This window comes from Periplaneta americana, chromosome 5 (genome assembly GCF_040183065.1).
Source record: "Periplaneta americana isolate PAMFEO1 chromosome 5, P.americana_PAMFEO1_priV1, whole genome shotgun sequence".
NCBI classification, from domain to species: Eukaryota; Metazoa; Arthropoda; class Insecta; order Blattodea; family Blattidae; genus Periplaneta; species Periplaneta americana.
Window position 1 is genome coordinate 52,067,227 of NC_091121.1, and position 13,289 is coordinate 52,080,515.

Here is a 13,289-nt window from a genome sequence, read left to right on the forward strand (position 1 = left end):
TAGCAGTTATATCATCTACATGCAAACCCAAAATGTTTGAGGACCACACCTGCCTTTGGTTAGCAGGTCTATACAACCAAGAGTATTGTCAGACAACTCCACCGACCATATTCCTCTTCACCACTCAGGGAAGCTCTTGCATGCCATTGTAGATCAGAATGTTGAAATGGCATTTCTCCCATTTTCGATGGAACAGTTATACGGGTGCGACTTGATTCACAGTCCTGTTTGTAAAAAAAAAAAAAAAAAACAGGTTGTACCATGGGAAGGAGAGGAGGCAATTTGTGTAGGAGAGGTTATGGAAAGCACTGTCACTGAAGTAGGTATAAGTAAACAATCTTTATTTTACACGAAGTTACTAGCCCTTTCACTACCACTTCTTAGACACGTCAGTGTACTCCCCATCTGGACTATCATAATCTTTGATTGGGGGAGTCCGCACTGGGCCACGGACAGTAAATGGAAGCTGTAGGGGGTTGATCTGTAACAAAACAACATTAGTCAGATGACTTATAAATTCCATACAGTAGAAGTAGAGTGGTTACTGGTAATAGGTGCTATTACTTCTCAAATCCTCTGTACTATCAAGAAAGTCTATGAAACAATGACACACCCAGTGGTCTTGTATGGTTCAGAAACATGGACATTCGTAAGCAGTGATATAAAACTCCTAATGCTTGGTAAAGGATAATACTGAAAAGGATATGGACTTATAAATGATTAGGAAACCTGGAGAATAAGAACTAATCGAGAGGTGATGAAGACATATCAGAAATCTGAACAAGTCTTGGTGATAACAGGAACAAGCTTTAATAGTTAGGACATGTACACAGAAAGGACAAAAGTAGAAATGTCACGAAAATCTTGAAAAAACCTAGGGGATGAAGACTCAGAGGACATCCTCGTACAACTAGTTGAATGATGTAGCAGAGGATCTCAGGAAACTTGTAGTGCGAGGATGGAGAAGATGTACTGGAGAAAAGGGGTCATGGACCAAACTTGTCAAGAAGGTCAAGACCTTTCATTGGTTGCAGTGACACGGAATAAGTAAAAGTACGGTCACACGTCGCTACTTTTGCAGCGATGCAGTACAAAAACCTGCGCAACTCTCGTACTGCGACGTGTGAACAACGGTGCAACCCGAAAAGTAGCGGCTGCCGAACCTGCTGCTCGCTACTTTTTGATGCTGTGCACAGCGTAAAAGTAGCGACGTGTGAACAGGGTTGCAGCTGCAGCATTTTTGATATCGGTTTTGTTGAAATTTTTGCTGCGGTTGCGACCAGTGTTAAATGTTATGCTTTATTTAACGACGCTCGCAACTGCAGAGGTTATATCAACGTCGCCGGATGTGCCGGAATTTTGTCCCGCAGGAGTTCTATTACATGCCAGTAAATCTACTGACATGAGCCTGTCGCATTTAAGCACACTTAAATGCCATCGACCTGACCCGGGATCGAACCCGCAACCTCGGGCATAGAAGGCCAGCGCTGCGACCAGTGTTGCCACCCAAATGTGCCAATGATACTTTTATTGTTTGGATGTATTTTAATGTTAGATGTGATGAAAATAAATTATATGTAACAGTTATTAAATGCACAACACAGTCTGAGCATATTTGCTGACGATATAATTCACCTTTTTAATTTTCTGAAGCGTAGTTTCAAACAGGAGGGTTGCCAACAATGATTACGTGAATATGCTGTTGGTTATCATTTAAGTATATAGGCGTTTTTAAAAGCTTTATAGTAAAAATAATACCAATTTCTGAATACTAGTTTGGACAGAAAAGCAAATAATAGATAAGTAAGCTTTCGCATGAGTTTATTAATAATGCGAACATAACCACAAAATGTATATTGAGAAGTCAACACAGAGATGGAAACCTGCAGCATGACTGCAGCTGCAAAAGTAGCGCCTTGTGTGTGAACAGACTCGCAACCTCCAGTTGCAACTTTTGCTGCACTCGGGTTGCGCAGCACGAAAAGTAGCGTGCAGTGCGCTACTTTTGGCTTAAGTGTGAACACGACACGCAACTTTTGCAGCTGCAGTACAAAAGTTGTGCAGCAAAAGTAGCGACATGTCACTGTACCTTAAGTATAGGTAATTTTAAGTATTCACATTATAAGAATTATGAACGAAATCCTATAAAAAGTAAGAAAAGAAGCAGAAGCAACATTCAACATAAAATCGATTGCCATGCCTAATAATTACAAAAAAACAGAATTTGGACTCAATTACATAAGCCTTCTGCAAGAAAGTCAACATCAGTTGCCAATATGTGAAAGTTTAACCCGAGATGGGAAAGATCTCAGATCTAAAGGTACTAAAGTACTAAACAATAAAGTTAAGGAAATTAAAGAAGACTTAAGTATTCCTCAAAGGAAGGAAAATTTATTAATTAGAGACAACCCACTAAGTACCAGTCATATAGAACACAGTTCACACTTTGGCTCTAATGGACGATGAAATTCTGAAACAGGTAAACTACTAGTTGGCTACAGAAACAATTGAAACAAGACACCCACATACAGAGTTATTACAGGTGATCCATTACATCACACTGAAGAGGAGCAGAAGCTGGAGAACATGTTCTATCTTTTCATTTTACCATTCTGTAGGAGAATATACAAACCATTTTGAAGAAGTTACTGCTATTTATATATATTTGCAAAATCTGTTATACAGATAAAATAAATTCCAAAATGCTGTCATATTATCAGATTCAAGTGCAGTCATAAAAGCTATAATTTCACAACAGTCTACAAAAGAATAATGCTATGTACATTCAAAAAGTGGCCATTCTTGTTATGGTAGATTAGTCGTTTTTTCAGGCCAACTTTTTGTCTAGGATCACCCCTCGGTATCTGGCTGGCCTATTAAGATACATAACTTTACAAATGGACTTACCCTCTGGTATATTATCTAGTTTCCAAATTCCTGGTAAAATAACCACATTGGTTTTACCAGGAAAAGCAAGTTAACTTGCGGATTTAGACAAAAACTGCATACTGCTTATAGCTTATATTCACCTGGATGGCAGCCTGGTACAGCTCTTCTGACTCCTTGCGCAGCTCGTCAAGGGCCCGCTGCTGTGAGAACACTAGTCGGTCTACCATCTGCATGTCTTTAAGGTGCTGTTTGGTCTTGTAGCGAGCCCATTCCTTATGCAGTAGGGTCCGCTCCTCCTGTTGCTGGGGAGTCAGCACTACAGGCTCCCTCATCCTCTCTCTGTAACAATGAAATTAATATTATGACTAGGCACCTGAATGAGATGTGACAACTACTAACACTAGCATACTGTATGCTGCTTGATAACCAAACTATCTGCAACTAACTAAACATCTGACATATATTGTACTTAAATAATGCTGAGTTCTTGGCAAAAAAGCCATTAACTCTCTTGCTCTTCAATAATGTTCACACACTGTGGATTTAGAGGAAAGAGGAAAGGGCTTGACATGGCTGAAGATTCTGATATATATTAATTTCTTCTCTGATGATGATGATCATCATCATCATATCATCTTGGACATGGCAGCCCACAGAGGTCAAAGAACAATCATCTGAGTACTGGCTGCTACATCCACACGCCTCAGCAAAGGTGAACGATAATCCAACCAGTACAGGGATACTACAGCTATTTTGCAGAACCAGATTTCACTATTGCAGCTTCCCAGCTAGTGCCGGCGAGTACCAGTCCCATATACTTGCCGAAATTATATGCAAATTTTCTTTCCTCATAAGGACTCAAATCATTCTGTAATGTGAGTCCAGGCATGATGTCTTACACCACGAAACTATGGTATGGGACACAATCCTAATATAATTAAAGGTAAAATAAAATAGGTTTAAAAACTGGATACCGTAAACTGGAGATACTTGAACCACCTCAGAAAGTTTCATTAACTCCTACAAAAAACGTATACCTTGAGAAACTTTCATTGCTCTCCTATATGTTGAATCTTGCAACATACAAACCATAGGCAAGCAGCTTTATTGCATTGTCACTATTGTTATGTATTTATTTATTGTTTTATTAGTGGCTCAAGTTACCCAGGAAATGGGTATACTTGAGCCACCCATTTAAAAATGCTATGTGGTGCAAGTTAAACTTCATATGAGGTTACTTGAGTTAATAAAACCTTAAATGATAACATTTTATAGATTTGGGTACAGTATATATGTAGTTTATTATCTTTAGCTATATTCTATAATTCACTGAGATAATATGCACACATAATTTTCTTTTCTTTAATTCCAAAATGTGAATTAAAAAATTACAAAAATCACAGAAACGAAAACATCAAAACACCTGATTTGGCTCAAATATCCCCGATGTCTCAAGTAACCCCACCTTACCCGTATCCAATTATTCAGTAATAACGACAATAATACGAGATTTTAGCAACCTGAACTGAATTTTGCAGCATTATTTCCCCTGCTCCACGAGAAAGTAAAACATGGCTTATTTCTAATAAGTAGTAGTAGTTGTATCTATTGCCCAGCCACTTGGAAGTTCTCCATTTGCCTTCTAGCTTCCCAGTATAATTTAGAGTCCGAATCCAAAAGATTTGATGCCAAAGCTGGACATTTTCGTAAATGTTCTTGATTCATCTAAGAGTCTAGGTTACACAGGATGCATTTTGGTTAACCAAAAATTCCAATTTTAAACAGGTGTGCTGCTAAACAGTCATGGCCAGTTAGCATCCGAAATTTTGCTACTGCATCACGCCCAGGAGAATCTGGTATATGTTCTTTTTCAGTAAGCAATACTGACCAAGATTTATTATTACTGTTTTCTTGAAATTTCTCTAGAATTTTGATTTGAAACTGTGTTCGTATGAACAATTTGGCACTGTGATAAGACATCTTTTTCAAGGGTACTTGTAATATTTTAATTCCTTTCTTTGCCAAACAATCTGCAATCTCATTGCCCATAACACCACAATGGGCAGGAATCTATTGGAGATACAGGTTTTTATTTTGTTTTGCCAGTACAGTATGTGTATGGATGATTGAATTTCTGCGATTTTCTGCCCATTGTGCAACTCAAACCAAGAAATGGATTCGGAACACCACAAAAGCTGTGCTTCAGTGGCTGGCCATGATAATATCTTTGAAAAATATTGGAGTGCAAGAGGTCAAATGACTTTATTGTCAAACGCCTAGCATTAGAAAACAACAACATTTCTGCGATTTTTAAATTTATATGAATATTGACTGAAGCTATGGCTTGGATTGCAGAAATTGAGTCACTAAATATAACAGCATTTTTAACATATTAATTTGATAAATAAGTTGTATAATGCCCTGTTGATTGCTGCAATTTCTCCATCAAAGTGAGTAGAAGGACTTTCTGTAGACAAATAGGTAAAAACTGAATAATTTGGAATATATTCCAGCCCTAGCTAGTTCATCATTTTGATATTTGGAGCCGTGTGTATAAATGTGTAACCAATCTGTATCGGGGTAGAATGTATTTATAGTTTCAAGAGCAACTTGTTTTAATTCAAGTGTAGATGATTCTTCTCTCTTCAAATCCTTAATTAAATTTGTACTATTTTTATATAGGCTATATCTAATAAGTAAATGATACTGAAAGTACTCCTTACTCTTTTCCATCAATGAATTCTAATGGAACCTCCAGTTCGTCAATTGGTTTCAACTGTCTTGCATTCTTTTCCAGTCGACGGATCTGCTTTTCCAGTCGCCTCTTTTTTCTTTCCTCCCGCTGTTTTATTATAGCAGGATCTATTCTCTTCTTCTTTTTCAGAGGCTCTGCACTGTGGATAATAACAAAAATACAACCATTACTAATATTTTACGGAAATCAACCACATACAACTACAATCATTTTCTTATTAAACAATCATAAACTGAAGCTCAACACTCCAATTATTTAACTGTAGTTAAAATATATTAATTTGGAATTTCTATAAAAAAATCTTCAGTATATCTGCTTTCATAAATAAGGCTTGTCTCAATTTTAATTACAATTTACAAATGGGCTTAAAACACTGGTAAGAAAACTAACATAAGACTTTCTCCACACTATGTTCCCAATCATCACAAATGTAGTCCCCTCTCCAGCATACTTCAAGCTTTGTTCACTGAAACTAAACAGATCTAACCATGTCCACTTAAATAATACTAAATTGAAAATAATTTCAGGCGAATTATATCACTGACATACACTGCAAAAATATTAATTGTGCAGATTGCGTAGTTGCGTAATTTATTTCATAAGAACTTTGATTTATACGGTATTATTAGTCCACACTTTTGTGAAGTAGGTCCCAGGTCAATGAGGTGATCATGATGCAGCTTCTCCAAAAAGTCATTATTTCGTTTTGTTACATGAGAGTCAGCATTCATTATAATTATTATAAACTGAATGTAGTAAATTCTGTCATATGATCCAAGAGGACGCCGAAATTTTCGAAGACCCAAAAAGCACTAACTTGAGACTTTAACAGATCCACAAGAGTTTAATACTTGACAGTGGATGATGATGATGATGATGATGATGATGATTATGATAATGATGACGACGACGACGACAGAGTAAGCAATATGACCATGTTAACTATTCAGAGTACGTTTCTGAGTTATGTACTACATTATCACGGTGTTTCTTGAAAAGTATGACACCGTGCATTTTTTTTTAAAGCAAGACGTAAAGCGCTGCAGCAAGACCGTTCTTTTATTACATTTGCTTCACCGTCGCTGCAGCAAGCGTGCAGCAAATCAAAACACCGCTTTACGAGTTTGCTGCACGATCCATCATGGCGGAATGCGTGTTTTGGTCTTTTGCAACGTGTATTATTGTTAGAATTGTCTAGTAATAATAATTCCATGTCATTATCATGGAAGTCGAAACTATTTAACATGTTCGGTTATTATATGGTTAAATTTATTGCTGCAGTAATAGAAGGCAATATTAATTGTCCACCATTTTACAGTCAGCTGACCTAATTGCGTTTCTTTTCGACCCTCATTTTGCTGCAGCAAAGGCATGAAGTGCTTTAAAAAAATTCATGGACACAAAGACAACACATATAAGGAGGTTCTTTTCAAACCTTGACATGTCCAATATACGAAAATACACTTCAGATCAAAAACTTACATCTCTGCAATAAACAAAATATTTTCTGTGGTGAAATATTACAGATTATGTCTTTTTTGCAATCGATTCACATAAATTTTTACCAAAGAAAAATTTTCGCTTATTACAGAGACACACATATTTGTTGGATTTTGTTGGATTTTTTGAAAATGGACATGTCAAGTATAAAAAAACTCTCCTCAAGTACATGTTTAATTTTATTTGCAACAATTTTTTTTTATTTTAGTAGGTTATTTTATGACGCTTTATCAACAGCTTAGGTTATTTAGCGTCTGAATGAGATGAAGGTAATAATGCCGGTGAAATGAGTCCGGGGTCCATCACCGAAAGTTACTCAGCATTTGCTCACATTGGGTTGAGGGAAAATCCCGGAAAAAAACCTCAACCAGGTAACTTGCCCCGACCAGGAATCGAACCCGGGCCACCTGGTTTCGCAGCCAGACGCTCTGACCATTACTCCACAGGTGTGGACTTATTTGCAACAACTGAGTTCATGTTACTGTACTAATGATATTCCTGTCTGTAGTTGACTCTCATTTATAAGGTACACAGAAGTGAAAGCGTATATTGTGCAACTAAATGAATAAAATCATTTTCTGCATTGCAAACATTGCACAATAAGTTAGTAGCTCTACAGCATAAAATTTGTCCCCATCTCAAAACAATGTGATTTTTTATGTTTTCGTGTGCAATTAATGCGAAAATGAACTTATTTTTCTCGTATTACTTATAGCCTTTGTTATACACTAGAATCAATACTTTCAGTAATCGCTGTTACAGAGCATCTAGCTTACATGTTTGCAGGCGCGGATACAAGGGGGGGTTTGGGGGGCTATAGACCCCCCTATCAATTCAAAGACTTTTTTTAATTTAAAATGTACAAAGCATTATTTTTTCATTCATATAACTTATATGATTTCTTCACTCTCTAAACTTCATATTATTTTGCTATTTTACTTTCGCATACAAACTCTCTTTACAGTTCGCAGTGAATAGATCAGGTAAGTGGTCGCATTCCTTAGGGGTCGTTACCATGGGGTTTAACAATAGCTCGGACTTCGGAACGGAAATCTAACGGTAACCACCCCTACCACACTGCAGCTAGGCTGCTACCAATATATTTGTTATCGTACTTTACAATAGCCACTACATTCGACTTTTGAATTGAGACGAGAAGTGATCAGTCCGCACAGGTGAATTATTTAGTGTAACAGTTATAAGAAATTATAAAATGTCGGAACGTAAGTTTCAAACAAATATCTTACAATTCGTCAAGAAGCCGTGTGGTGAAGTGAAAGAAAAGTGCAGTACGGATGACAATGATACAACTGATGAAGAAAAGTGTATGCCTGTTAATACCGTAACAGTGGAATCGGTTATGTGCGGTGAAGTGATGACGCTAGTTTGACGACTCATAATGTATTAGATATTGGTTGCTTAGTGGAAAAAGAAATATGCAGTGACGAGATAAAATACAAAGCTCTAACAAATCCATGGGTTCCAGACGAAAAATATCCATTTCCGAGGACACTAGAATCGGGACAGTCTAGACAATTTCAGCATGCGTGGCTTAAAAGATTTCCATGGCTGTTTTACAGTAAGAAGGATAAAGGTGCGTTCTGTCACGTGTGCGTTTTATTCGGACCTATAGAGGGAGGGCAAAGCAAAGTTACGTTACATAATTTAGTTACGAAACCTCTAAGGAAATTCAAAAAGGCCTCTGAAATATTCAGGAGACATTCAGAGAACAGTTATCACAAAACTGCTCTCTTAAAATGTGACAACTTTAAAGGAGTGTTTGAAGGTAAGGTAGAGAACGTTCTGGTTCAATTGAATAATGAAGTGTTACAAACAGTGCGCGAAAACAGGATGAAACTTGTCCCAATAGTAAAAACAATTATTTTGTGCGGCCGACAAAATATTCCATTAAGAGGACACAGGAATGATGGTGCGATTGACTTGGAAAGCGAAAATCAAAACGAAGGTAATTCCAAGGAGCTTCTTAAATATCGCGTTGATGCCGGTGATCAGATTCTGCATATTCATCTTAAAAATGCCCCCAAAAACTCTTCTCTAACAAGCAAAACAACGCAAAACGATCTCATAAACTGTTGTGGCACCATTATTGAAAAGAAAATTGTTGAAGAGGTTAACCAAAGTAAAACATCCCAGACGACTTCAGCTTCGTTAAACTGTAAGTAACATTTAATCGACTTTCCATTCCAGTCACCATTTCCTTTAGAATTAGAACTAACTGAAGACTTAGAACCTAAGAGTGACAATATTGTTGTGGTTTATTTATTTGTTTTTAATTCCATTGTTCTGTGTTATGATTATACTACTGTATTCATATGTTAATTGAGGGGTTGGTGCAAGAAAGGCACTTCTCTCAAATACAAGTTTTGAGAAAATTGATGTTGGAAATTCAAACCGTAATAATGTTATCTATGCATGCCTTTACATTTTGAGTACCGGTACTCCTGACCTCTATGATCACAGTATTGAACTACAACTTGGTGATCATATGCATAACAGATCAGAGAACACAATAAAGCGTTTTACTCAAAAAGGGCACATCCTCTAAAATGCCCTTCTTGCACCCAGCCCCTCAATTATTATTAGCCCCCCCTATTATTAAATTCTAGATCCACGCCTGCATGTTTGGTTGTAAACTTATAAGTATCAAAGTTATTGCACTTTTTCACTTTAATGACATGTTTCCGGTTCATATTATATGAGAAATGTCATTACTGTAATGTTACTGCAAACACTTTTTTCAAAATTCAGTAAGCCTTGTGTTCGGTTTGACATAGTTCAGAACATGTTTGTGTTTACGAGGTCTGAGATGACACTTCGTTTTCTTACACCGCAAATAAGGAAGCCAATATCCGAGCACAGAATGCATGTAAGAGATTATGCAGATTGTCTTGAGAGAATCCTTCCTCTAGGAACGTGTGTATTAATCGGAAAAAATGTCATATAAACATGCGTCATATTCTCAATATTTTCTAGCCCCTAATTTTCGATTAATACACACACACACCTAAACTGAGCTCTAACCTTAGAGGAAATGCCGCTGCTTTATTTTGTTTGTTTCTTTGTTCTTATTTTTCCTTTAATAACAAACATGTGTCCACTTTTGAATAGCACCTCATATGTTCTATTTTAAATTCACTGGTCATTCAAAAGTATGATTCTCGAATAGTTATACACATACTGCCCCCCCCCCAACTTGTCTCAACTCTTTTTTTTTTCTATTAACATTAGCAAATATTGAATTCAAAAAATCTTTTTTGTTTTTGTTTATGATTAAGTTTCTGTGCCTAAATTCATGAATTAATGTCTTCAGATCATGTGTCTGGACTATAATATTTATTTTAAAGAATGTATAAGAATTTCTATACCTCATTTGAGGAATGGAAGCACTATAATGTTTCTTTTATAACAGCCTGTACTCATGTGTTAGAAGTCTGCAGGTGTTCAGGCTGACACTTGGAAAAATATGAATAACATACTGCACAACAATGCAGAAAAAAGGAAAGTGATCCCGCTATAATGTGTACTTAAAGACGAGATTAAATAAAATAATTTGGGTTTACATCATGATATCTTCAGGAAGGTAAACTTCATATAAAAGAGTTTCTGTTAGCAAATTGATGTTTGCATGTGTTTCTGTACGAGAGAGAAAAAAAGAGGGAGATTGTTTTAAGTTATGCCCTATTATAATTTGTAGTAGACCTACAATTCAAGCCCTATACAACTCGGTCCGAAACATCGTGGACATGGATGTAACACTATAAGAAATATACCCCCGAAAATAACTTTATTGAAAGTCTTATGAATATTATGTAACTTACCAAGTGGAATAAAAATATGTTAAATAGTTGTCAAAGATATTGGAATTTAATTCTGCAATATAATTTTACATACAACGTGTTCAACTATTAAATAGTTGTCGAAATTACTGCAATTTAATTCTGCAACAGTTTCTTATTTTACAGACAAGGTATTCAACTATCCCAGAGTAAAGTAGTGAATACACCTCGTAACTATCAACATTCAATTACAGTGCATTGTGTAGTGAGATCCCTAATATAAGTAGCACTCACAACTATCCAAAGAAAGTTTTTGCCATGGATAGAAGTTGAGCATGCGCATGGGACAGTTTCAAGCAGACAATATAAGAAATATGCATCACTTTTTATATAAGTCATCATCATCTTCTTCATGGTATAGACCTCATGGCCTGTTCCGGCTCAATATTCCATCGCTTTCTTGGTCTGCCAGGGTCCCGTCTTCCTCGTGGTTTATAATTCCATGCCAACTTTTTGTATAATAATAATAATAATAATAATAATAATAATAATAATAATAATAATAATAATAATAATTTGTTATTTTAACTCATCTTAGTCGTATTATCAGTACGTAAGCTTAGTATCGGTAAATATTAGGACAGATACATCAGAAACCTTTCACAATAATAAAATTAATCATTTCAAAAATAAGAGAACTTTAAAAATTATTCTACTTACTAAAGGCATGATGTAGCCTTAAAAAACAAAGGGTTGATGCCCGTATTTATTAATCTCGTGGGCACATTATTGGTCACAGCATTTGTTACAGCCAGCCTAAAATGAAATAAATACACTTAGATATTTATCTCTGGGCTAGCAAACATCATTTGAAGGCAACAAATACACAACATGGTATAAATAGGCCTCAGTTACTACCTGAAGAATGATCCTATCACGTAACGTTAAGAGTAGCTGAGACATGTAAGCCCCATACAATTATGAAAACCTTAAGAAGACAATATTATTTATCTGTTGGAGAGCATCATGTAGTATTGGCCTGCAACGGAATGTACAAGGACGAAATCGCTACAACAATGCTAGTGTGATGGAAAAGAGTGCAAGAAAACAATAAGCAGGGACCGTTCAAGTTTACCATTGCCGAAACAATAACAATAACCAGTAACTTTGAGATTAATAGTTGATGTCCGGTTTACGGGCCGTACATCTGTTTCCAACCGCAATATTGCCTCGGAACGATGGGTGTTCCCCTGAACCTTATCGAATATATGGAGGCTCAGATAACATTTCGCTACTATATCCAAAAGGAGGCAGATCATCATTACAATGGATACTGTGCAAGGAGATTATGTTGCGACATTAAACTTACGGTGGTAAGGTTATGCTGTTGAACAGCAATTATTATCGCCCGTGAGAAACGTATAGGAAACTTCAAATGTCTATCCGTCAACTGGAACTGGAAAGGAATCTCTACTAAATGTACTTAGTACGTAAGTATCTAGGCCTGTAAAATAAATTCTGAATTCGGAGTAGGATGTGTAAACTAATCAATTACATTTACACGTCTATTTTTACCCGGCAACGAGAGGCCTACAATACAGCTTTCAAACATAACCTACAAACATGATAAACATACAAACCTAGAAAATTCTGATACTAGACCAAATCGAAACATCACTGACGCTTATTTACTGAACATGGCTCAATATGTCAACATTCACATAACCAGCTATTGTATATGTTTTATTAGGCTACTCCCTACAATATACAACTATCTCAATTTGCAAGACAACGAGCGAAACTAATGACATCTGGTGAGGTGATGATGCATGGAAGAACTGAAGAAGTCAATTTCGACTTTGTTCTCTAGTTACACATCTTGATTTCTCGTCTAATGGATGCAAATTATTTCCTTCAATCCATCATAAATAACAGACTATGTTATGCTGGCGAGAGAATGCGACTGCTCCTTCTATGAACTTATCTATTTAAAAAAATTTCGGTAGTACCGGAAGTTCTGTATTGTCTTCGTCGTTCGTTAATCATCACCATTTCCGGAAGAACGCTTGTCGCTTATGGAATGTGAGGACAAAATATATGCATTCGAATCTGGATAAAAAGGTTATTAGGTCTGCGGAATAGCTCTCACTATCAACTAAATATGAGTAAAATATTACTTTTTGTCAATGCAAAATTTTACGATAATATGAAAATCAGAAAAGTGCCCTGGCGCTGTCCGTCTGCTCGAAAGACCTCTTCCCTTCGAGGATATGGCCCGCTCATACTTCCGCGTCGAGCTGCAACATATTAATGTAATTAAATGAGAGACTGTAGATTCCATGGATGTA

At 36.4% G+C, this 13,289-nt stretch overlaps 1 protein-coding gene across 1 annotated transcript; it reads right to left on the reverse strand.

Annotated features, from left to right (window-relative positions):
* Positions 1-320: 320 nt before the first annotated feature.
* On the reverse strand, positions 321-12,780 carry mRpL40 (mitochondrial ribosomal protein L40). Its single transcript, XM_069825623.1, has 5 exons — positions 12,582-12,780; positions 11,662-11,757; positions 5,613-5,783; positions 3,030-3,228; positions 321-481 (listed from the first exon to the last, which is right to left on the reverse strand). Exons 1-5 carry the CDS (start codon positions 12,614-12,616, stop codon positions 371-373), a joined length of 612 nt encoding a protein of 203 aa, XP_069681724.1. The 5' UTR covers positions 12,617-12,780; the 3' UTR covers positions 321-370.
* Between the last annotated feature and the right edge of the window lie 509 nt (positions 12,781-13,289).

Excerpts from the sequence above, each read along its gene's own strand:
- mRpL40 (XM_069825623.1), bottom strand. The coding sequence starts at position 12,616 with ATGTTTCGATTTGGTCTAGTATCAGAATTTTCTAG. Across the intron at positions 11,758-12,581 it reads CTAGTATCAGAATTTTCTAG|GCTGGCTGTAACAAATGCTG; the intron begins GTTTGTATGTTT and ends ATTTCATTTTAG. Across the intron at positions 5,784-11,661 it reads AAGGCTACATCATGCCTTTA|TGCAGAGCCTCTGAAAAAGA; the intron begins GTAAGTAGAATA and ends TATTATCCACAG.